The sequence below is a fragment of the Microtus pennsylvanicus genome, chromosome 8 (assembly GCF_037038515.1).
Source record: "Microtus pennsylvanicus isolate mMicPen1 chromosome 8, mMicPen1.hap1, whole genome shotgun sequence".
Taxonomy (NCBI): Eukaryota; Metazoa; Chordata; class Mammalia; order Rodentia; family Cricetidae; genus Microtus; species Microtus pennsylvanicus.
The window spans coordinates 101,400,599-101,426,879 of NC_134586.1; the positions used below are offsets into that span (position 1 = coordinate 101,400,599).

A 26,281-nucleotide genomic window follows, 5' to 3' on the forward strand; every position below is an offset into this window, starting at 1 on the left:
TTAACCTACTGTCATCCAGCATGACTGGGATGCAAAGCCAAAGTGAGCAGGCAGACCCCATAGGACCCAGTGCTGGGTGACTCTTCCTAACACCAGACCAAACAAGCAACTCCACCCTAGTCTAGTTTAGTAATCCAGAGAGTTCGCTGTGAGTCCTTTACAGAGTATAGGTGAAGGGTTTCTCACAGGAGCATTCCGGGACAGAGATTCATCCCCAGCCCCCAGCTCCTCTCCCTTCTCCCCTTCTCCTGATGATCACCTGAAGGTGAATGTCCAGGAAATGAGCTTTGACCTATACAAGAATGGGCCAGGCAGCCTGGATTCCAGCCTCCACAGTGAGCAATGCCCCTCTGCAAGAACAGCCAGCGTGACCCCCACAGGACATCACAAAGGTGACAGTGGGCAGTGTCTGGAGCTGGTGATAAAGTCATTGCTTCTGCCCCCTTTCCGTGTGTGGCAGGTTGCAATGATGGCCGAACAGCTCTACCGTCACTGCATCGAGGTGACTCTTTTGCATAGAATATTGCTCGATGGCCCTGTGCAGAGACAAGGCTCAGAGGCTGCAGAGACCCACACGCCAAGGCTCAGAGGCGGTCTCCTCACAACAGCAGCATCTGCACACAAGCAAGTTGACACGGAGGCTGACTGACTGGCCCCGGCCAAGGCTTCAGATCAGAACGCAGCCCTAGCTGAGCTCATGACTAATCTCAGGTGTGTCCCTGAACCGGAATCACCCAGCTTGGCTGCTCCGAATTCTCAAGTCATAGGAACTATCTGTGATAATAGATATTGATCGTGTGGTCTTGTGGCACACCTGGGCAGAGCTATTGCACATAGAGAAGCCTGGTGGGGCATGAGGGAGGAATGTGTGAGGATTGTACGGACAGCTGCAGTCAGGGGTGTGAAGAAGAGACAGTAAGCAAGATAGGTTGAGACCAGCTCAGCACTGTCACTGCTGACAAAGGAAATAGAGGTGTCCTCAAGGTGCCCAAGCAGAAGGAAGTGTCTCCAGTGTGGCTGGCAGTACAAGACCTGTAGTTGGTTTCTTTTTAATCTTTGGCTTTTTGCTCTTTGAGGGGTCTGCCAGCCAGCTCCCCCCAAAAAATCACACAGAGGTTATTCTTACTTACAAATGCCCAGCCTTAGCCTGGCTTGTTTCTAGCCAGCTTTTCTTAAATTACCCCATCTACCTTTTGCATCTGGGCTTTTTACCTTTCTCTATTTCTTTTTTTTTTCTGTTTCTTTTTTTTTAAAGTCTTTTTTTTTAATTTTTTTTATTGATAAAAGAAGAATAAAGAAAAAAAAACAAATTTCCACCTCCTCCCAGCCTCCCATTTCCCTCCCCCTCCTCCCACTCTTCTCCCCCTCCTCCCATTCTTCTCCCCCTCCTCCCACCCCTCTCCCCTTCCCCCCACTCCTTTCCCCCTCCCTCTCCAGTCCAAAGAGCAGTCAGGGTTCCCTGCCCTGTGGTAAGTCCTAAGTCCTCCCCCCTCCGTCCATATCTAGGAAGATGAACATCCAAATTGGCTAGGCTCCCACAAAGCCAGCACATTACGTAGATTCAAAACTGCGTGCCATTGTCCTTGGCGTCTCATCAGCCCTCATTGTTCGTCATGTTCAGAGAGTCCAGTTTTATCCCATGCTTTTTTGGTAACAGTCCAGCTGGCCTTGGTGAGCTCCCAGTAGATCAGCTCCACTGTCTCAGTGGGTGGGTGCACCCCTCGTGGTCTCGACTTCTTTGCTCATGTTCTCCCTCCTGCTCCTCATTGGGACCTTGGGAGCTCAGTCCATTGCTCCAGTGTGGGTCTCTGTCTCTATCTCCATCCATCGCCAGATGAAAGTTCTAGGATGATATGCAAGATATTCGTCAGTATTGCGCTAGGATAGGGTCATTTCAGGTTCCCTATCCTCAGCTGCCCAAGGAGCTAACTGGGGACCTCAGCTTGGGCCCCTGGGAGCCCCTCTAGGGTCAATTCTCCTGCCCACCCTAAAGTGGCTCCCTTAACTAAGAATTGTGGTTCCGTGCTCCCCTATCCAACCTTCCTTTATCCCGATCCTCCTGTTTCCCCAAGTCCCCCCTCTTTCCCTTCTACCTTTTCTCTCCCCATCTCCCCTTACCCCCATCCCACCCCACCCCCAAGATCCCACTTTTCTCCCCGGCAATTTTGTCTACTTCCCTTATCCAAGAGGATAACTATATGTTTTTCCTTGTGTTCACCTTCTTACTTAGCTTCTTTAGGTTCGCCAATTGTAGACTCCGTGACCCCTATTTATGGCTAGAAACCAATTATGAGTGAGTACATCCCATGTTCTTCTTTTTGGGTCTGGGATACCTCACTCAGGATAGTGTTTTCTATTTCCATCCATTTGCATGCAAAATTCGAGAAGTCATTGTTTTTTACCTCAGCGTAGTACTCTAGTGTGTATATATTCCATACTTTCTTCATCCATTCTTCCATTGAAGGGCATCTAGGTTGTTTCCAGGTTCTGGCTATTACAAATAATACTGCTATGAACATAGTTGAACAAATGCTTTTGACATGTGATAGAGCATCTCTTGGGTAAATTCCCAAGAGTGGTATTGCTGGATCCAGGGGTAGGTTGATCCCGAATTTCCTGAGAAACCGAAACACTGACTTCCACAGTGGTTGCACAAGATTGCGTTCCCACCAGCAATGGATGAGGGTACCCCTTCCTCCACAGCCTCTCCAGCAAAGGCTATCCTTGGTGTTTTTGACTTTAGCCATTCCTTTCTCTATTTCTGTATGCCTTTCTTTACCTCTTACTCTGTGGCCTGCTGTGTAGCTGGCTGCCTGCTCCCTGATGTCCTCCTCTCCTCCTTTTCCCATTCCTTGATCGCCTCTTTCTCTCCTTCCATTTATTCTCTCTGCCTGCCAGCTCCACCTATCCTTTCTCCTGCCTTGCTATTGGCTGTTGAGCTCTTTATTAGACCAATCCAGTGTTTTAGATAGGCAAGTAACAACACCTCACAGAGTTAAACAAATGTAACATAAAAGAATGCAGCACACCTTTGCACCATTAAACAAATATTCCACAGCATAAACAAATGCAACACATCTTTAACTAATATTCTACAATATGTCCCAAATGCTTGAGCACAAACAAGGGTATATGAGAAACAATGGCCCCTGGTGTGTCCTTCGTGCCTCGATCTCCCACCCCCAATGTGAGTGCATTACCATGCTGGACACACTCAGAGACTAGGCAGGAAGCCACCACAGCCCCTGGGTTGCTGGACCACTATACTCTCTTCCTTTGGTTTCGTACACATCCAATCTGCCCCCAGGTACCAGCATTGCCTTCCTCCCTCCTCCCCAGAGTCGGCCATGGTGGACATCTATCTTCATCCCAGCCACATCTGTCTTCCTTCACATGTAAGTCACAGTGTAAACATAGCAGCCACCCTTTCCATCCTCAGCAATGGGATCCAAGTCCTCGAGCACAGGGCCTATTTCCCAAACCCTCTACTCCGGTCTCACCCAATGCTGTCACAGAATGTGACGGAGCAGTGCTGTTTCCTTCTGAATTCAGGTATTAGGGACCACATGTGTACTGACTCTCAATGTCAAGACCTTCCTGTGGCCCTGCACACATGCCCAGGCCAGGTTCTAAAGGAGGAGAAAGGCACCAAGCAAGCTTTTCTTAAGCCTTCCTAAGCTAGACCAACCTTTCCAGCAGCTGGTGGACACAAGCAGACACACGCGTGCGCACACACACACAAGCAGAGAAGGCAGGACCACTAACTGACCTCCATCCCCACCTCTGGTCCACAGAACCACAGGAGATCACCTGCTGACCTTCATCTCAACCCCTGGCTCACAAAATCTCAATTTAGGGCTAAAATAAATGGCTCTTGTTCAAAGTCACAACAGGGGCTTAAGTAATGACACCATCAATAAAGCCCTTGCTTTGGTTCAAGCCCCAGAACTTTTCTGCTTTTTCATCCAAGACCTAGAAAGATGTTTTATTGGCTAAGAGGGCTTGCTACTCTTGTAGAGGACCCAGGTTTGGCTCCCAGCACCCACATCAAACAGCTTGAAGCCACCTATAATTTCAACTCCAGAGGATCCGGCACTCTCTTCTGGTTTCCATACACACCTGCACACAAGTGAGGCACATACACATACTTAGGCACACACTCATATACATACAATTTAAAAATCTTTTTTTCAAAGCCAAGTGGGATGGTACTTGTAATTATCTTTGGCTACTCCAGAAAAATGGGAGATCATGCAAAAAAAAAGTGAACAGCACCTAAAGAATGGCACCCAAGGTGTTTCTGACAGAGAGAGAGAGAGAGAGAGAGAGAGAGAGAGAGAAGAAGAAGAAGAAGAAGAAGAAGAAGAAGAAGAAGAAGAAGAAGGAGAAGGAGAAGGAGAAGGAGAAGGAGAAGGAGAAGGAGAGAAAGAGAGAAAGAAAGAAAGAAAGAAAGAAAGAAAGAAAGAAAGAAAGAAAGAAAGAAAGAAAGAAAGCAGCTTTGGAAGTAATATTACACAGTAAAACCTCATCTATATATAGTTATTGGATGTATAGACATCACCATCCGCTAGACACTCTCCTTCCAAATCAGAAACTGTATGAAGCTTGCCTCCCAGGACCCCTTGTCTCCAGAGCACAGATGCATGCAGGCTGTCTTTTTTTGGATTTGTGCAGTGCATAACCCGTGTAGACATCAAACCTGGCCCTGACCCCAGGCACCCAGACAGACAGATTTGCCTGCAGGCTCCGTGTGGGAAGGAAGTGATGTACAGGCACATCAGTCAGCCAGCTTCCATGGCAACAGCCTCAGCAGCCTGACAATAGCATCCACAGCCACAGTAGCAGAGGGATCCGCACAACCCATCTGCAATGTGATTCATGGGCTTTGCTCCCTCCACAACTGCTCCCCCGCCCCCAAGTTGTCCCTGTGACTTCCCGACAACAAATTCCTTTCTGTGACAGTTTACCAAAGCGCTCTTTCTACTTATAGTTTAAGAAGCTCCAGCTTTTAATTAGGTCTGTCGAAGTGCATTGGGTTGAGTCTGATGACCTGCTCAGTGATTAGTTGTTTTGTTTTGTTTGTTTGATTGCGTTTTTAGCTTGAGTCAGGCTGGAGTTAACTGAGATCTCAGTTGAGAGATCACCTCCATCAGACTGGCCTGTAGGCAGGTCTGTGGAGGCATGTTCTTGGTTCCTGATGGATGTGGAAGGGGCCAGCACACTGTGAAGGTTGTGCAAGAAAGCAGGCTGAGCAAGCTGCAGGAAGCAAGCCAGAAAGCAGCCCCCCTCCACAGCCTCTGCTTCAGTTCCTGCCTCCAGGTTCCTGGGTGAACCCTGGTTTCCCTTCATGATGGGCTGTGACGTGTAAACCACACAGCCCTTTTTGTCTCAAGTTGGTTTTGGTCATGGTGCTATCACAGCTACAGAGAGGCCAGCGAGGACAGTGCACAGCTCAGCTTCCTCTGGCCACTTTCGCCTGTGAGGACACAATGAAGGGAGCTATTGGCAGGCTTCTTAGCCAACAGCCATCAGTTGCTGTGTGACATGTAGACAGAGGGGAGAGGCTGGAACAGCGAGGTGAATGGCTGCCCATGATCATGACTGGTAGAGCTGAGCCTGACAGAGCAGAAAAACCCTGCATCCACCGCTCCCGGGATTTCAGCCTGGGTGGAAGTTTCCCCTGGCGCTTCAAGATGCTGGCCACCTACAGCTAGGCAGCAGTAACCAGAGCTTTCCTCTCCACGGTGTGCTTGCCCTGCCTAAATGGACACGAGGCTTGTGCAAACACACTGGGATGGTCCCTTGAGGGTGGGGAACCACCGGGGATATAGCTCGAGCTACTTTCCGAAGAAGGGCACCCGTGGCACCCGTGGCTTGGCCTCCCCTCCTGAGCTAGAGTTCTCCTCCCCCACCGCCCTGCCACTCTTTGTTGTGCCTCTCTCTCCCTCTGTCTCTTACTGATTCTTCCTCTTCCTCCCCCTCTCCCTGTCATTCTCCCTCTCTTCCACAAGCGCGCGCGCGCACAGACACACATGGGGGGGGGGGGAGAGGGAGAGAGAGAGAGAGAGAGAGAGAGAGAGAGAGAGAGAGAGAGAGAGAGAGAGAGAGAGAGAGAGAGAGACTGAGATCGGAGAATCCTTGCTAGCGCCAGAACACTCCCTACGCCGAACCCCCAGCAAACCTCACTTTGGCTGCCTCCATCTTTCCCACTGGGTGGCAGTGTGGCACCATGGATTGACACCCCTGACCCACGGCCCCAGGCTGTCACTCGGCTCATCCATCTCAGCCTGTGTTCCACAGAGGGCTCTAAAGAGGACACCCACGCCAGCTTTTCGGTCACGCCTCACTGCGGCACCTAATGAATCTCAGCTCTCGACTGAGCCGCCGCCGCAGCCCTGCTGCGCAGCCAGCCCCGCCCTCATCCACCCCCGGATCTCAGGAAGGGATTTCAGGACAAAGGTCTGGGGAATTCAGGACAGAGGTCTGGCAGGGTGCCCAAGGGTTTGCACCCGATTTGATTTGCTTCAAAACAGTAATCGTAATGAGAATGTCCGTAACCAGGTACAAATAATGGTTAGAAGGCCGTCGCCATGTTTTATATTAACACAGATTTGCCTGAATGGAGTTTAACGGAGGAAACTACAAGGCGCCTGGCGCTTCTAACCTCCCATGAGGTGGGAGGCAGTGTGCAGAGCTCTGGTCCACCCTCCCTTCCAATAAAGGTAAAGTTGCGATGTCAGGGCTGGGAATGGAACACATCCTAGACCCGTGGTCTCACCCTTCCTAATGCTCCGACCCTTTAATACAGCCCCTTATGTTGTGGTGTCCCCCCAGGCGTAAAATTATTCCGTTACTACTTCCTAACTGTTACAAATCATCGTGTAAATATCGGATGTGCAGGATGTCGAGAAGCTCTCTCCTAGATGATGCTGAGTGCCCATGACTGGGACAAGACTGTACTAGGTTGTCATCGCCACTGACTCTCAATGGGTGTTCCATGTGTCTTTGGTGTTAAGTACTCAGTACTCAGTCGTGCTGGGTACTCCACCCGCACTATCCCGTGGTGTCCTCATAATGCCTTTGAATGAAGGAATCCTACGCCTCACGAGGTTAGGGGACTCAAATTCCCACCATGTGTAAAAGGCTCATCCCAGCTTGGGATGTGTCTGGGCCGGTTGCTATGGACACACAGCTGCTTCCACAAGTTCATTTCTGGAGGACAGGGGGCCCCTGTTGGAGAGGGGAAGCGTTGGAGGAAAGGGAGGGCAGCATAGATTCCACGGCCTAGGATGAGAAAGACTCTCCAGGCAATCCACAGTGTATGGAGAGCTAAGCTAGCAGACTTCCCTGCTGACTTTCTGCCTGCTTCTGTGGCAACACTTGTTCTCTCTGAAGGACCCCCAGGTTCACCTGGCCTCCAGGATAGGTGGGCAAGGCAGACATTTCATGGGCAGCAGACGCCACTGAAGAGCAGGGAGATGCTAGCATGGCTCACATGCCTGATACAGACACCTCCTTTGTGCAAGGGTGTAAGTGACCCTAAAACAGCCATATTGAAAGGTGTGCACCCAGAATGGATGATGGGGTCCCTTTCTCCTAGTCCTTTCCCAGTCCACATAATCTAGCACCACCTGTAGTTAGGACAGCGTTGCGTGCAACTGACCGGACACAGAGGTTGGATACTCAGGCCAATGAGAGGGCTTGTCAACAGTCGACCAGCCAAGCCGTGATTGTGCTTTTGCAATTAGTCACTAGACTTATGAAGGATGAAGCTCGTTCTGCTCAGTGGACAGTCCTATACGACATCGTGGTGCCTGAAGAAGCTCCCAGGGAAGTTTCCAAAAACTTACGGCAACAACTGTGAGAACCTGAGGTGCCCCCTCCCAAGCCGCCAGGTCAGCCTGCCCAGGTTCACGGACACTGACAGGAGCCACAAGACTCCTGGAGACAAAGGGCTTCGTCGTTCATTGCAACACCATCCCTACAGCAGATGACACACAGGAGGGCTGACCCTAGGGACCTGGATCCACCGTAACAAGAAACAACACACCTACCTTTGCCTCCTTTGGGACACTGTAGAGCAGGAACACCTGTTCACCAGCCCTGAGCATCACGCCATCTTTCTTCTGAGGCTGAAGCCAGGGTGGGATCCACGGGTGATGCCAATTGCATTTTCCAGGTTAGTTCACTATGGCTGGCATCCTTCATGGGGCCATCTAAGACTGAGGTAAAGCCTGTGTGCGACTCTGGGTTTGGTGTCCAGGAAGCTCAGCCCTGTCCTCCTCCCCTGCACTGACCTCCACACACACCAATCAAAGAAAATTATCCAGAGCACAGGGCAGTCAGGACCCCCCTAGAAATGCATAGCAAGTGCCCCGGGGTGCTGTTGCCATAACGCATTCTTTTCCTGGTCCCTAGCAGGGTTGCATGTGATGTTATGTTTTCCTTGGGAAGAGTTGATTGCTCTTTTCTAAAGATTCTAACATATAGAAAGGGGAAAGTGAGGGTTGTTACTTCAAGCCCCGCCCCCCCAGCTCCAGTCCCTAGTGTCCCATGTGTAGGCTAGAGCTGGTGACAGACCTAAGAAGCAGAACACAGCAAACACAGGACTGTGGCCTCAAGACCAAGTTAGAAAGAGTGTGACTTTGGTCTGGGGGATGGGGGGGACCTCGTTTTGGTCCCTCCCCTAATAAAGCTACTGTCATGTTGAGCTGTGCCTTAGAGGGACCTTCAGTTAGCAAGGAATGTGGTATCCCACCAGTCAGTGATAAACCAAGGCCTCCTTCCTTCTCTACACCAAATATACAGCAAGTGATTGGGTTCTCACTGTGACAGACTTGCTGAACCTCATGTGACTCTTCCCTGACCTATAAACACCTTATGTTAATAAACACTCTAAGTCACTCTCTTTCAGGGTGGTTTGCTCCACAGCAAGAGATAACACAGCTACTGAAGAAACTAGACCAGAAAGCACCACTCACTGCATAGCAAAATTCAGAGGATTTATTTGTGTTCCTGGAGTATGGGTTTGGAGCAGAGCAGCAGTGTTCTTACGTGGATAATAGTGAAAGGAACCTAGGTGTTAGAGTAACTTACAGAAATATCGGTCGCCACCAAATGGTGCCTTTTGTATACTTTAAAAAGTGGTGGCAACTCCTGCCCCCACGGTCAGTTTGCACACAACCGCTGAAACCTTTACAATGCTTTGTGGCTGGACCGAGACAAGAGCTTCACTGCGTCCTTCTAGGTGGTGCCTCGGCTTGGACACAGGATAAACATTACCTATTCAGAACAGCACTGGGAAACAAGGGTCCCCCCTCCTATGGTTCAAACAGCCTTTTGGTCAATGAGGCTCTGAATTTCCATGTGGAAAGAAACTGGCAGACATGGTGACGGATGCTCAGGGGTAGCTTATAGCCGCTGGGGTTCCGACGGCTGTCCCCCCTGAGCTACAGCCTGCCAGCCCTCACAAGTTCTCCTTGTCAAACTCGCACATGAAGTACATGGTGATGTGGCAGGCTACATCATTCCAGCCCCCTGAGGCCACCATCTCTACACAATCCTCCTCGTCATAGGCATTGTTGGGCTCTCCACTGCGCCACTTGTTAAAAGTCTGCATGGGGGAGCGGTCCGAGTACACAAAGGCACCTTCTCTCTCCAGGTCATTGATGCCTATGAAGACGCGGGCTAGGCCAGCCTGTGCCAGGTAGGAAGCCATAAGGCCATTGGCTGCCTCGTCCTTGGGCATGCTCAATGTGCCTCCCCGGCCTTGGCAGGACAGCTGGGCATCTGCATACCGCTTCTCCTCCTTCACCAGCAGGTAGATCTTGCTCTCAGTCTCACGCACACCGGCAACAACTGCAGGGGAGGGCAGTGCTGAAAGGCCAGCACTTGCATTTCTATAAACACACTCAATGCACGCCACCACACCACGGCCACGGGCACGGTAGCAGTGGGCGCTGAGCAGCAAATGGAAGCCACCGCTGTCCAGCTCTGGGGAAAAGCGGGGAGGGAAGAGCAGGGGAGGGGAAGGCCTCGGTCCAACGTACCATTTTTTATGAATTTCAGCTCGGTTGTCAGTTGAGTGACCTGGTTGTCCATCTCCCCGATAGCCTTCCGCAGCTGGCTGCACTCACATGGGATGCCTGCAAGAGCAGCCCGTGATACAGGGGACTGGTTCTAGGAAAGATGGGTACAGACAGGCAGACAGACAGACACACACACACACACCAGATGCATACGCCACAGAGAAAAGGACCAGAAAATGAGCATCCTGACCTCTAAGGCTGTATACCTGTGCCTACTACACAGTGTGTCCCAATGAGTTTCACTAGGGTTGTACACAAGGGTAGTATGGGTACCTTACCCTTATTAACTATGCTGCTTTTGTTGTTTCGTTTGTTTGTTTTGAGATGGGATCCCACATAGCACAGCTTTGTCACCAAGGATGACCTTGAACTTCCGATCCCCCCCCTGCCTTTACCTCATGACTGATGGGATTATAGGTGTGCACCGCTATAGTGGTATGGTATTTGTGTTTTAATACATAAAGCTTGCCTGAAGATCAGAGTGCAAAGCAGCCATACTAGTCAGCCTCACAGGCCAGGCAGTGGTGGCACACACCTTTAATCCCAGCAGCCACACTAGTCAGCCATAGAGGCTGGGCGGTGGTGGTTCCTGCCTTTGATCCCAGCACTAGAGAGGATAGGAGAAGACAGGTCTCGTGGTCAGTCTCAGTCTGAGGATTCGTGGAGGCAGGATCACCATTTTGGTCTGAGGTAGAGGTAAGAACCAGTGGCTGGCCACTTTGCTTTTCTGATCTTCAGGCAAGCTTTATACCCCAATATCTGTCTCTGGGTTTTGAAACCCAGGGCTTCATGTAGGCACATGTAGCTTCTTTTTAATTTATTATTATTACTTAGAATCATTTAATTTTAGGTGTATGGTTGTTTTGCCTACATGTATGTCTGTGAACCATGTGTGTATACAGTGACCCCAGAGGCTAGAAGAGGACATCTGATCCCTTAGAACTGGAGTTACAATGAGCTGCTATGTGGTTGCTATGTGGTTGCTAGGAACGAAACCCAGATCTTCTGGAGGCACAGTCAGCGGTCTCCACTTCTAGACCATCGCTCCAGCCCCGTGGTTTATGAATTGTCATACCAGGTTCTCCACTGGGACCAGGAGGTCCGATGTCACCAGAGTCTCCTTTTTCACCTGGGTGATTAAAAGAAAAAGTAAAGTTACCATCCAGAGGGGAGACGCCCTTTGAGTTAAAATGTGTCAAGTTAAAAATCTTATTTGTTGAAGCTGAGGATGTAGTTCAGTGGTAGAGTTGGATGAGGCTCTGGGTTCCTTCCCCATCGCACCCCGTCGCCATGTTCTATGGACAGCTCTCCAGGCTGTTTATAAACATGGGCATGTATTGGGGGAGCACCTGGTGACTTACTTGACGGCAGCTCTGGGGAGCCCAGTGCCCTTCACTGAATGTTTTACAGGCAACATTGTACAGATTACTGAATACCAAGAGCAGATGACAGCAGGCCAGCTCAATAGGAAAATCCAGATGGACATAAGAAGGGGCGTGGGGTGAGTTTAGCGAAAACCTGATCCAGGAAGGGTAGACAGCATTGATAATCCCAAGCTGTAACCAAAGTTGCTCTGGATCCATTCCAGGCAGTGTAGTGTCACAGAGGTGCCCAGACACTAGGACCCTGCCCACTCTCCTGGTAGGCAGGGCAAACCTCCTAACCCCTTGCCTTCAATCTCCTCAACACACACACATGCACACATGCACGCGTGCATGCACACACGCGAAAACCGTATAGAACACAATGACAGCAACAAAGCTGCACAGCCTCTGTGAGATCAAGCCATTGTGTGTGTGTGAGTGTGTGTGTGTGTGTGTGTGTGTGTACACGTCAATCATTTTGGAATCCCTAATACATTGTCTCTCTTGCTCAGAGGACAGAGTCATCTCTGTGAAGGGCTGTGAGTTCCACGTCGGCAGTCTGTTCACGTAAAGAGGGAAGCATTTAAGCAGCCCCTGCCCAACTCATTCCTCTGTGTTCTGTCAGGTGTTTGAAGACCTCCAGAATCTCAGCCTGGCCAGGACCCAAGAGAACGTCCCTGGAAACAAAGCCAATCGAATAATCAAAGCCGACTGAGGGTGGTCCTGGTCTCCACACGAGACTTGGAGAGCTGCCCAGCACACATGCTGTGTAGAAAAGAATATGCACTCCTTCTGTCTTCCCCTCGCTCGTTACAGCACTGGTCACAGCAGCCAATGGGGACAGATGGCCTGAGTACCCACAGGCAGGGAGATTGTAGCTTAGAACTCAGTCCTCTGGCAAATCATCCACAGTCTTCATAATGCCAGTTGTGCCATTAGAGGCCACTTGCAAGAGGCCATCGGATCATGATTGTTGGCTGTTGATGTCCCATCAGAGAAAAGGGGCATGCAGAAGGTCCCTGGTCCCTTACCTGAGATTCTAGTCACTCCTGCCAGCCATTTAAATGCCATTCTACCCTGGTTTCATGTGACTTTGAGTCTTGGAGTCTCAGAGGTACTAGAGCATGTATGCTAAGGAAGGTTAACTTGCCATAGAACAGGAGATTCCATCAACGTGACGTACCAATATCACTGCTTTGGGGTCCCCTACAGTTCTGCAAGTAATCCCTCACCCATGCTCTGTAAGTAAGTCCAATAAATCCATTTGTTCTCTACTAGGTTGAACTTTGAGCTTGCTCTTGGGACTTTAGGAAGAATAGGCAGAGATCATTTATGTCTCCTCAGGAAAGGAATTCTCACAAATATGGAGATAAACAAAAGACCTGGGCAATTGGTGTCATTCAGCTTTAAAATAAGGGAATTTTGACACCTGCTACATCATGAATTCTAAGAGCATTGTAGTAAAGGAGACAAGACCACAACAAAGGACAAAACCCATTGTATGGTAAGTAGGCTGGGCAAATTCACAGAGGCAAAGAGCAGGCTCTGGGTTGTGAGGGTTGCGACGATGGAGTTACTGCTTAATGGTACAGCGTCCCTGCGGGGGCGATAAAGAGCTTTTGGAAACAGTGGGCACGGCTGCATCACATGGCGGATGTGTCAGTGCCACTGAGCTGGGCAGCTGGAACAGCTGAAATGGCAGCCTTTATAAGATCAATACTTCACCGCAGTCCTGTGAAGGTTCTGTAGCGTGAATGTCCCTCAGCACCCCATGCTCATCAGGATGATGCCTGATAGCAGGTTCTTCCCAGAGAAGAGACAGCCGAGTAGAGTGCCCACCTCCCCATCCCTCCTCGCCAATGGTCTCTCTCTGCAGGGACAGCACAGGGCTGTGCCAAACCCAAGGTGTGAATCAGAGCAAACCACCCAAACCAACTCAGAGCTCAGACCTCAACCAAGACATCTCTGGGCCAGGTCAACCTGCTCCAGTATAAGATCCCAGGAGACAGCTAGGAAGACCGCGCCCAAATACCTCCCTTGCCTCCGCTTGCCAACACAGCCACTGGCCGTCCTAGTTCAGTCTCCCGCATGGCCAACCCACACAGGAGCACAGGAGACTTCAGTGAGATTCCACAGAGAGCTACATGACCCCGGTGTCCCGCTAGGTCCAGGTGCTCACACATCTGTTGGAAAATGAAGCTGGGGGTGGAGATGAAGACAGCAATGCATGGCACAACCCGTCCTGACCATGAAGCCGGGGGTGGGATGAAGACAGCAATGTGTTACACAACCCGTCCTGAACATGAAGCTGGGGGTGGGATGAAGACAGCAATGCATGGCACAACCCGTCCTGACCATGAAGCCGGGGGTGGGATGAAGACAGCAATGTGTGGCACAACCCGTCCTGACCATGAAGCCGGGGGTGGAGATGAAGACAGCAATGCATGGCACAACCCGTCCTAACCATGAAGCCGGGGGTGGGATGAAGACAGCAATGTGTTACACAACCCGTCCTAACCATGAAGCCGGGGATGGGATGAAGACAGAAAATCATGGCACAACCCGTTCTGACCATGAAGCCGGGGGTGGGATAAAGACAGAAAATCATGGCACAACCCGTTCTGACCATCCTCTGAGTCGCTCATCATTCCATCATGCTTATTAAGGAAGGTGGGCTGAAGATTCAGGCTCTGGCTCAAGCACACGCTCGGGATCCTGCATCCAGGAGGTTAATCACTCCTTAAGTGCTGCAGGCTGGTGTGACTCCACCCACCCCGATGCTCATAGAGCCAGCAGTCCCTTTGGTATCCCTGTAGTGAGAATACTGCAGCAGAGTCTATCAGAGTGACACATGAAAACAAGAGCTCCAGGCAAAGTGGCACAGACAGCGGCTGCTCTGAGTCGACCGGGGAATATAGGGCAAGAAGTGTGTCAAAAGTACCTTTAGCGCCAATGGGACCGACTTTTCCGTGGCGGCCCACAGTGCCTTTCTGTCCTTTGTCCCCCATGTCTCCTGTAGAAAACAATAAGGCCAAAATTGATAGATGCACAAGTAATCTGACACGCTCCTCCTCAGGTTCACATATGTGCACAGGTGAGCTGACACGCCCCTCCTCGGGATCACATATGCACAGGTGAGCTGACACGCCCCTTCTCAGGATCACATATGCACAGCTGAGCTGACACGCCCCTCCTCAGGATCACATATGCACAGGTGAGCTGACACGCCCCTCCTCAGGATCACATATGCACAGGTGAGCTGACACGCCCCTCCTCAGGATCACATATGCACAGCTGAGCTGACACGCCCCTCCTCAGGATCACATATGCACAGGTGAGCTGACACGCCCCTTCTCAGGATCACATATGTGCACAGCTGAGCTGACACGCCCCTCCTCAGGATCACATATGCACAGCTGAGCTGACACGCCCCTCCTCAGGATCACATATGTGCACAGGTGAGCTGACACGCCCCTCCTCAGGATCACATATGCACAGGTGAGCTGACACGCCCCTCCTCAGGATCACATATGCACAGCTGAGCTGACACGCCCCTCCTCAGGATCACATATGCACAGCTGAGCTGACACGCCCCTCCTCAGGATCACATATGTGCACAGCTGAGCTGACACGCCCCTCCTCAGGATCACATATGCACAGCTGAGCTGACACGCCCCTCCTCAGGATCACATATGTGCACAGCTGAGCTGACACGCCCCTCCTCAGGATCACATATGTGCACAGGTGAGCTGACACGCCCCTTCTCAGGATCACATATGTGCACAGCTGAGCTGACACGCCCCTTCTCAGGATCACATATGTGTACAGCTGAGCTGACACGCCCCTTCTCAGGATCACATATGTGCACAGCTGAGCTGACACGCCCCTTCCTTACTACCACACACATGCACACATGCACATGGGAAGAGACTGCATGAAGAACAGCTCTCCAAGGATACATAGGTGAATGTCCCAAGATTATTCCTCCTAAAGGATTTGTTCCTAATGAAGGCTATGAGTCACACAGATGGCAGAAGGGAGGAGAACAGGCCAGCACTCCTGAGTCACTCAGCCAAGGCCAGCTCTCCTCTGAGCCTGGGTCAGGAGGGGCAGGTCCCTGACCTGTATCCTAGCTCCACAGGGTCACCCCAGCTTCTTCTTACACCCAAACCAAAAGCGTCACTCTGGAAGACAAACACAACTAGATACTCTTGGGAACAGCAAAGCCCTGGGCATCCCCTCTGGTTGCATTTGAAGGTGGCTCTGCAGGAGACGGAGGACACAGGGAGAAGAGCCCGGAATGCTCTCTGCATGCCTTATGGAAGTAGCACAGTGCCTGCGATGTGCTTCCTAACAGCAAGTACTCACTCTAGTCGCTCAAGGCCAACCCTTCTGCTATCTCTCATCCATCACAAGAAGGAACAGACGATGATCTTGCTTATCCTAGAGAACACTGATCGTTGGAATAAAGCTGTGACCAGCTGTCCTCTCCAGACCCATAACATGTCAGGACAGAGACATTTCCCAATGCCGTGTCCTTCCCTGAGTGTCCTTAGTCTCTTGGAGATGTTCCTGGTGATCTTTTAGGATCCCCACTGATGAGACACCAAAGCACAAAGAGCAAGAGAGCACAGAGAAGCCCTGGGCACCAACTTCGCCATGGACAGGCTCATGTGGGGTCAAGGTGCCATGACCTTCTGGTCTTCTATTGCCTCTAGGGTTACAGAGACAAATAGAAGCTCAGTGTAGATAGCTCTCAAGACAGGCAGGAGGGAGGGTTCCCCTGTGTGCTCATGAAGCACCTCACAGCACAGCACAGCACTTCCCGAGGGCCTCCAGTGCTAGAGTGGATGCTCCTTCAATGCAGAACAGATGGAGTCAGAAGGAGAGAGCGCTAGCTGATCAGAAAACACGCCATCCATGGAAAGGGCATGAGAACAAAGTGCTTGCTTACAAAGCACGCTCATGCACATGCTCTCCTTCACGTCTTCCATCAACAGTCAGCTTGCACATCGGTAGTTCTGGGATTAAGTGACTTGACCAGGCTGGATTCTGAAAGTTCAGCAGGAGCAGGGCAAGAGCCATGATCTGCTGGTTTGAGAGCCATTCTCCTTTCCTGACGCTGGGGGAGACAGGTGGGTGACGTCTGTGCAGGTAGAGCAAGTCACTGGCCCAGAAGGGTGCAGGGTGTGAGCTGAGGACACGGGACAATCTGGCCACTGAAACAGAGCTGTAGAAGAGAAACGAGGCACTGAAGTGGCCCAGGTCAGGGGTCCTGACCCATCTGGAGGGTGAGGGGGGCATTTGAGAGGGAACAATGGGAACCACCGGAGAGTCAGGAGGAGGAGAGGGCAAGATCAGATTCCTGCTTGGGAAACCCGGCCACACTTGAGGACAAGTGGGCAAGGCAGGCACAGAGGCCAGCTGGTGGCTAGCCAGACAGCACCCAGGAGAATGAAAAGAAGCCTCCTGATTGGCAGGTTTCTGGGAGTTGACAACTCAGTGATGGGTTGTAAAGTGAGGGCAAGGCTTCTGGTCTGGATACCCTTGGGTAGAGTAGGTCATCCTAAAGCCGGGAAAGCCCCAGAGGGCACTGGGCTCCAATATCCAGCAGACAAACAGGAATAAAAGCTGTGGATGTAAAATGAGGGCAGAGCAGGGCTTGACATCAGTAAAGAAGGCATCTAGAGGAAGTAGAGGGAGCCAGGAAAAGGTGGGACAGGCTGGGCAGCAACTCCATGAAGCCCTGTGGAGGGCGGGGGCAGTGTTCAGAGGGAAAGGGACTGAGACTATGGCAGGCAGCGTCTTGATCAATGAGTTAAGCAACAGGGAAGGAAGGAGAAACCTCAGCAACCCTCTCCAGTCTTTGGAAGCGGTAACGTTCCCCTGACATCTGCATGGTTCACGCTAGGCCGTGCGACTGAGATTTTAAAGGAATTGCAAAAATAGCTCACGTTTTAAGTCAGTTCGTAATTTTGTGTTGAGCTGTAATTGAAGCTGTCTTTGGCTGCATGCAGCCTGGATGCCACAGATTGGACATGTCAAAACAACCCACTGAAGCCCCACCGTGGAGGTGGGGGCTTAGCAGCTCCCCCTCCATACAGAAGTCTAAGCCCACTGTTCCCCATGCCAACCAGGGAACATGCCTGCCCAGTCCAAGTTCACATGGCGTGTCTGGGGGGCATAAGGTTCAGTTTGTCCATCTGACAGCTGGGCACACTGCACCCCAATGCACTGCTCGCTCATATGAAGATGGACAGATGGGTCATTCGAATACCCAGGCTTGCCACATTCCCATATGGACAGAGGCTGGGTAGATGTGTCCTAGAAAATAATAACCAAAGATCTTACCTTGGAAAGGCCAGCTCCAACTAAATGCCCAAAACCCTGGGGTACCAGTGGCCTGCCACCACAAAGCAGGCAGGACTGAGGTTCCTGAGTGTGGGTGTAGTCTGTTGTAGGCTGTGTAGGATCCAGCAAGGGACCTAGGTCTCCTGTCCACTGTGGGGGCTGCTTCTTTTTAAGAAATGTCTAGCTGGGTCAAAGCTATGGTAGAGGAAAAGTCACACCACAGTTCTGCCTTCTCAGCCTTCCAGCCACACAAGGCAGAAGATCAGGTCCCTGAGGTGACCAGCAGACAGGATAAAAAGGCTCAAAAGTCCCTGGAGGGAAAGCATTTGCATCACAAATGCCTCGGGGTGGGTTTTCTTTCCTGCAAAATTCCCACCTCAACAGAACAATCAATTAGCAGTCCATTGTCCAATTTGGTCCCTTGGCTGAGGGCGTGCAGTGAGAGTCCAGCAGGAGTCCTGCTGTCATAAATCAGCCCCAACCTGAGGCTGATTTGAGAACACTTGGCTTCAACCCAGCCCTAACTCTCACAGCCCAACAGGAGAAGGCACTCAAAGCTGTTGCTGACACTCGGCTCTTGGTACCAGCTGGCACCACGCTCAGCTCCTGTCCTTGGAGAAGCATGGGCGCCAAGCCCTGCCATCGGGGTACACCGGATCCGAGACCAAGTGTGGAAAACAAGACCCAGTGGAGACAGCAGCAGCTCCACGCAGAGGATGTGAAGGGCACAGGGGAGGCAAAATCTGAGTCTCAAGCTCTAGAAAGTAAACACTACCAGCTGGCCTGGGTAAGTAGCAGCTGGCAGCCTTTAGGGGGCCTCTTGGGTCCCCGAGAGCTGGACAGTGCCATCAGGTTCCCACAAAACATGGATGCCATTGGTTTAAGTTGTGCCAAGATTTGGGGAGGCAGGAGAAGTAGCCCCACAAGGGCTGAGTCTGCGCATCCTCCCTACCCTTATGGAGCTGGGTAACTTGGGTTAGTCAGCAACCTGGGTAAGTTTATTAATCTCTCTGCCTTAGCTAGGGTTTTATACTGCCATGAAGAAACACCTAGACCACAGCAATGATATAAAGGAAAATATTTAATTGGGGTTGTCTCACAGTTTCAAAGGTTTAGCCCGTTGTCATCATGGTGGGAGCATGGTGGCATGCAGGCAGACATGTTTCTGGAGAAGGAGCTGAGAGTTCTACATCTTGATCCACGGGCAGCAGAAGCGAAAACACTCACTTGAGCCTATATGACCTCAAAGCCAGCCTCCACAGTGACACACTTCCTTCTCCAACAAGGCCACATCTCCTAATAGTACCACTCCCTATGTGCCAAGCATTCAGGCACATGAGTCCATGGGGGCCATGCCGGTTCAAACCACCACACTCCCTGAGCCTCTGCTTTCACCTCTGTACCTGGAATCTGAGCCTGAGGAATAGCTTAGCTGGGAGAGCACTTGCTAGCATGCACAAAGTTCCAGCTTCATTCCCCGGCGTGCAACTGGGCACAGCAGCACACGTTTGTAATCCTAGTGCTGAGAAGGTACAGGGAAGAAGGTCAGAAGTTTAAGGTCATCTGTGACTATAGTAGTTTCAGGGCCAGCCTGGGCTACAAGAGACCATGCCTCAAAAAAGTAAAAATATAAGCTTGATGCAGTGGCTCAAATGATAATTCCAGCACCTGGAAGGCAGAAGCAGGTAAATTCCTGTGTATTTGAGACCAGTCTGGTCTATGTAGTGAGTTTCAAGCCAGCCAGAGCTATAGAATGAGCAAGAATGAGACCCTGTCTCAAAAAAATATATAATATAGGGGGAAAGAGAGATGACTCAATGGTTAAGAGAACTGGTTACTATTTCAAGGATTGGGGTTCAGTTCCCAGCACCCAAATATCAGCTCACAAACATCTATAACCTCCATTTCAAGGAATCTAGTGTCTTTTTCTGGAACCAGGCCCAAAAGTGGAACACTGAATATAAATATATATGCAGGCAAAATACTCATACACAGAAAATAATACATTTTCAGAATAACAAGAAGAGGCTGACATCCTGCAGTAAAGGCTTTTGAAAGGAAATACCCCTAAAAGCAGCCTGTCTTCTCCCTTTCCTCCCCACTGCCTGACGGCCTTGTTCAGTGGCTCTGCGCCACCTCAAACAGAGCAGCTGGGCGCCCTTGTCGGTGAAACAGGCTCGGAGCTTGGCTCAGCGGTCCCTGTGCTGGGTTTTCCCCTATGAAGCAGGGTTGGCAGTGTGCCCCTCGTTGGATGTGAAGAAGCAGGCGCACCACCCAGGATTGCACCTGGCACACAGCAGGTGGGACACACGTGTACCCAGCAACCATCATTCATCTCACAGGCCGAAGCACTCGAGAGTCTGGAAACGTGACAAGACGCGTGGACAGCCCCAGGGGCTGGGGAGTGTGCACCTGTGCTTTCACACAGTCCCAGGTGATTGATGGGCACCAAAGCCAGCTAGGACTGGCTTGGCCCCCACTTCTTTCAATCTGTCTAGAGTCCACCATCACTTGAAGGCAGCAAGAACAAGGGAGAACTTGCAGAGAGGTGCAGGTCTGCTCCCTTCTACACTGTTCAAAGACAAATGCAGACACTTTCAGCACGTTGTTCCAGGACAGTACATTCATGTGACTCTATGGAGTGCAAGATCCCCTCATTCTCATTACCGTGATGTGTGTGTACATACATATGTGTTCATTTGTGCATGCATGCATGTGAAGGCCGAAGGTCAGGTGTTTATTAAAACAAGGTCTCTCGCTGACCTGAAACCTGCCAGTTTGGCTAGGCTGGCTCTGCTTTCTCAGTGCTGGGGTTACATGTATGCACCACTGTGCCTAACTTTTTCACACAGGTGCTGGGGGTTGAAATTCAGGTCCTCATGCTTGCATGGTAAGCACTTTGCAACAGAGCCCAAGCCCCAGCCCATCATTTCCTTCTTTGGATGAGCTGAACAGTCCATCTAAAAAGTCTGTGCTCGAGTGAGCCATGGATGCTCGCTGATGTCATAGGTCATATGTCAGTCCATGATCCAACAGCACCAGTGGCCTTATAAGAGAAGATATCAGGTATGCACAGAGTACAGGCCACGTGAGGATACAGGAAAAGGGCATCTGTCTGCAAGACATGGAGAAAACATCCCTGCCCAACCTGCACCTTGGTCTTCCAGCCTCCAGGGTTGAAAGAAACAAGTCAAGTCCTAACTGGTGGCTCACGATGACAGCACAAGCTGACTGACCTAGCTGTCTTCCGCACTCACAGAGAAGCAAGGCCCAGAAGGGAGGCAACTTCCATAAGCCACACAACCAACCAGTGAAGTTCCACAGGCCACACAGTGAACACAGCTGTCCAGCAATTCCAAGCGTAAACTACACGTAGACAGACCCAGACCCAAATTCCAGGGCTCTGTTCCCAAGAGTTCTGTCTGGCTTAGAACTCAGTAAGTAGATCCGGCTGGCCTTGAGTTCACAGAGATCCACCTGCCTCTGCCTCCCAAGAGCTGGGATTGAAGATGTGAGCCACCACATCTGGCTTCACATTTACCACTGTTGGGCAGGTTGTAATCATTTTTAACCTCTACTTCTTCTCCAGCAAATGATGTCCTAAATGTCCCCAGAACCCCAGGTCGCTGTGTCAGGAAGCCAGAGAGCCATGCACGGGGCATGGACAGATGCCAAAAAAGCAGATTCCTCCAAGACCAATGCCACCTGACTCCACATCCAGGCTCTGTAGGACAGAGGCCTTATCTGAGATTCCACCTCTGCTGGTCCCCACAGGGTGCCCCGTGCCCACTCCTCACTGGTTCACTAAAGGTTTTCAGGCCTCTAGGAGGGCAAGCAATGGCCTCCCGGGGTCCTGCTGTGACCACTGTGGGTGCGGGTCATTGGCCAGTGGGAGTCAGGGCAGCAGACAGACAGCTCTCCCTCTACTGTCTACCACCCCATTCCCTTCCACCCCAAACCTTCAGCCTGACCCTGAGGCCCCAATCCATAGCACCTCAGGCATGCGAAGACTGGGCACACTCACAAGAAGGACTGTGTGGGGAAAGGCTGGGCTAGCTAGACAGAGCCATTGCCTCCCCACGGACAGCTCTGATGCTACCCCAGGCCTGCTCTGACCCAGCAGAAAGAGAGCAGTGGCTGTGAGCAGAACCCAGGGTCAGGTCTGGAGCTGAGCAACACAAACATACATACGCATGGCACACACACATGCATATTAGACACATGTGCACATACACATGAACACACACATACATACATGGTATACATATACTACAGACACACAGGCATGTACACACTGTCTTACTTCCCTACTTCACTGAATCAGTTTGACACAGCCTAGAGCCGTCTGGCAGGAATGATCAGACCAGCCTGTGCACATGTCTGTGGAACTGTCTTGATTGTTAATTAGTGCATAGGGGCCCAGGCTCCCATGGGCAGAACTATCCACAGGCAGCTGGTCCTGGGCTATATAAGAAAGCCAGCTAAGCATGAGACTGGGAAGGAGTGGGAGAGCCAGCCAGCATACAAAATTCCTCCACAGTCCCTGCCTCCAGGTTCCTGCTTTGAGTTTCTGCCCGACTGCCTCAGTGATAGACTATAACCTGTATGCGGAAAGAAACCCTCTTCGCCAAGCTACTGTTGGCCAAAAGTTTTATCACACCAAGGGAAACAAAACTAACTACAACACACATATCCACATATGCAGACATAGTATATACATATGCACCACACATAAGCATGAGTGTACAAATACACCCAGATGCTTCACAATCACACATACATGTAATTATGCCTATATACATATACACAATTACAAATCTATATTCACGGATCTCTGTGAGTTCGAGACCAGCCTGGTCTACAAGAGCTAGTTCCAGGACAGGCTCCAAAACCACAAAGAAACCCTGTCTCGAAAAACCAAAACCAAAAAAAAAAAAACCAAAAACAAAAGAAAACAAATCTATATTCACATATGTATGTGCAAATATGTGTGTGCACATATATAAAATACATAATGTGAATTCATGCACATGCATATATGCACATACAAAGATACATGTGTACCGCATACCATACAAACACACAAATACATGTGAGCACATTTACGTAGAGTATTTGTACATATACACACATGTGCACATATGTGGACACAAAAACACATGATACTTTATATGCGCATACTTATATACAAGCATACAAATAGTAATTTGCACACGTTTTTTATGTGTGTGCATGCATAGCTACATATAAGCATATACATATACACATAAATACACACACATGTATGTGAGCATGCATGCTATACATGTGTGCAAGCACATGTGGATAAACATGCCAGGGTGGTAAAGTTAGTTAGCATAGAGTTGGTTTAGAACCCAGCTTAGGCAAAGCACCAGGGGAGACCTCTTGTTATTTGGCCCCCTACCCTAAGAGCTGCACACGGGATCGGCTGCTGCTGCTGCTAGGAATAGCCTATTGTTTAGATGTATTGAGGAGAAAGAAAGGATGAATATCACTGAGACATCAAGACTGTCTGCTCATCCTCCCTTCTTGGTTACAGACTTGTTTCAGCTCCACGGGCAGAGCGTTGCGTGGTTGCACTGCAGATTCTAACACACACACAAAAACAACTCGCGCTTCCTTCCTTCCCACTTCAGGAAGGTCTTCCAGATCTATCATGGGACAGTAGGCTTTATGCGGGGTGCACACGAGCAAAGTGGTGCTGAGACTCATTTAGAGCCTGTGCCTTTAAGTGGAGAAGCCAGAACGAGGCACTCCAAATGCTGGGAGCCATTGTGACCCGCCATCCTCACAGCCCATTACTCTAACGAGAAGTGGGGTGGTCCCCATTTGTTCTCCAGACACGCAGGAGGAGTGGAGCGGGTGGGCAGCTCGCAGCAGGTGCGTGACTCATATTAATTTTAATGAAGATATCAGAGCCCTTTGAAGTGGAGATGGGGCAAAGGGGGCACTTGTGATTCAGCCTCCTCAGCGATTTCTGTGAAGGATGGCATGCGCATTGCAGCTCGTGACAGCCCAGTGCCGGTGCAGCTGCCCTCCACCGTCTGTGCCAGGAGGGGCCCCAGCATCTATGGCGGGGAATAAGGCAGTTTAAGTCTGGGGACCAGACAGAAAAATCTGGGACAGCACACACGTATCAGGTCACATCAGTAGAGCACACACAGTAGCGCCACACAGCACACACACAACCCAGAAATGTAGATACTGTTTTTGTCTCAATGAAGAGCAGATGACAGTGGGCCATTCTGCTGGCTCCATTCTGCCTGGCTTTGTTTCAGTGAAGGCAATTCACCAGCAGGCGCTTGCTTCTCTCTCCCTGGCAGGGTGCTGCTTACTCTGCAGGTCAGCCACTTCCTCCAGAGCTGTCCAGGTGGGCACAAGTTACATCTGGTGGAAGCTGAACTGTCCAGACCTAGGGTGGGAAGCCCGTTACCCTGAGAAACAGTCTGCTGCAGCAGCACCTCGGCCTGTCAACCTCGGGGCCTTCCAGAGAACTGGGTAGGGTGGGATGGGGTGGCAATGCTTTTACAGCCTGCCAAATGCCGTCCCACTCCATAGAGACCGCAGCCCAGCATGGGAACTTGGCCATTTATACTTGCAAACCTCCCCCACACTCAGGAAGGGCAGGTCGCTCACCTGGGGGAGAGTGAAGTACACAGACAGGGAGCTCAGCCAAGTTGAGATCACCCAGGAAATTCAAAGATATTTAAAGATATTACATCTCGAGATCTATTTCAAGCAACTAATGGAAAGCTCACAGGCTACCAGCATCAGGCTAAGCCCCAGAGACACAAGACTGAAGGCAGTGTAGCTCCGTCCCCATTGCCCGCGTGCTGGAGGAGTGTCAAGTCCAAAAAGAAATGGTTATGGGGTGCTGCTCAACCATGGCACCCCGAGCACCTGACACAGCACCCTTTGAAGGTGCCCGTCACCAGCAGATCCACCTCCTAAGCTGCGGATGCTGCACCTGGGGTCCCCAGTAGATTTTCATGACATCAGGCTCTATGTCTGTGGCACTGGGCTATCTAAAAGGTGGCTTCGAGATCTGCCAGTGTGAGAGATGGCAGGCTTTCATCTCAAACCGTGGGACAAACCAACCCTTCCTGGAGTGGCTTTGGTCAGGGTAACCTATCACAACAGGAAGAGTAGCCAGTACACCTACTGGTGCTCACCTGCATCCCAACCCCAGCACCCAGGAGGCTGAGTCGGGAGGAGGGTTTCTAAGTCATTCTCGGCTGCATAGCAAGTTCAAGGGCAGCCTGTGCTATGTGAGACCATGCCTCAAAACAAAGAATCAGAAAATCCCACATTGACAATGAGACCCCAACTACTTGGAACCCAGTCCCAGTGACCTGTGACATCGCCTGTGCACCTCACCCCACCTGGCTCCAATCAGGAACAATGACTCATGCTGTAACATAAACAAGATAGTGAGGGGCCAGCTTAAACCCACACTTGGACAGAAGTCAGATCATGTAGCTCCCCTTAACCCTTAGAAAGAACCCCTTCTCAGGGTCTCTGTGTGTGTATGTGTGTATGTGTGTGTGTGTGTGTGTGTGTGCATGTGTTTCTCTCTGTCTCTCTCTGTCTCTCTGTCTGTCTCTCTCTCTCTCTGTCTGTCTCTCTCTCTCTCTCACACACACACACACACACACACACACCCTCTCTTTCAGACTTCAGGCCCTGCATTTGTCTTCTGCGGTGTGCTTCTTCATTAAGCCTCTTTGCACCTGGTCAGCGCACCCCTGCATGTCATCTCGGGCACATTACTGTCATTGTTATCTCTGTCTAGAAGATGCTGCTTTGGTGGAAATGCCATGTATCAGGTTTTGGCTTCATTTTCAAGGGTTTTGGTTTGGGTTTTGTTGGTTTGGTTTTGTTTTTGAAATAGTTGTTCACTCTGTAGCCCCGGCTGGCCTCAAACTCACCACCCTCCTGCATCAGCCTCCTGAGTTCTGGATTGTGGGAATGCATGATCACATTTACTATACTTTGGACACAGCAGGAAAACAATAGATGTGGAGAAAGAACAAAAGGAGAATCACATTCCCTAGTGAGGCAGAATACAGTACTCACACACCAACAGACGTGAGGATGGCACCAAGCAGGGAAGGCACTCGCGGGCTAGGGATTATATGTGGCCTCTTGAAGGGGACACTGGGGCAGAGACACAATCCTGGGCCCAACTTTCAGGTACTAGAGGAGCAAAATGCCAGGAATCTTAATCGTGAAAAAGAATTCTCAAAGCATAGGAAAGCCCAGGTATTACACCCACACCTTAGAGAGAGATTGCTCTGGCCTCCAGCAGCCAACAGAGAAGAGCTGAGCCATCGCCAACAGATGGAGCTAGAGGCCCCAGGAGGGCCTGCCCACAGCACACACCATGCTCAGACATCTGTAAAACTCACAGTTTGCTGGGGAGGGCAGCTCACACCCCGGAGTGGGCCTGGAAGTCGG

At 50.7% G+C, this 26,281-nt stretch overlaps 1 protein-coding gene across 8 annotated transcripts in view; it reads right to left on the reverse strand.

The window, feature by feature from the left end:
* Positions 1-8,981: 8,981 nt before the first annotated feature.
* Colec11 (collectin subfamily member 11) overlaps positions 8,982-26,281 on the reverse strand; it is a 34,123-nt gene continuing 16,823 nt past the window's right edge. For 5 of the 8 annotated variants that reach the window (XM_075982093.1, XM_075982087.1, XM_075982086.1 and 2 more), the window contains 4 exons: positions 14,394-14,465; positions 11,164-11,217; positions 10,050-10,145; positions 8,982-9,876 (listed from right to left, as the gene is read on the reverse strand). In XM_075982093.1, coding sequence (XP_075838208.1) covers positions 9,467-9,876; positions 10,050-10,145; positions 11,164-11,217; positions 14,394-14,465 — 632 coding nt within the window. In that variant the 3' untranslated portion in view covers positions 8,982-9,466. The remainder of the gene's footprint in view (positions 9,877-10,049; positions 10,146-11,163; positions 11,218-14,393; positions 14,466-26,281) is intronic. The other 3 variants (XM_075982094.1, XM_075982090.1, XM_075982092.1) reach the window with 1 other exon arrangement.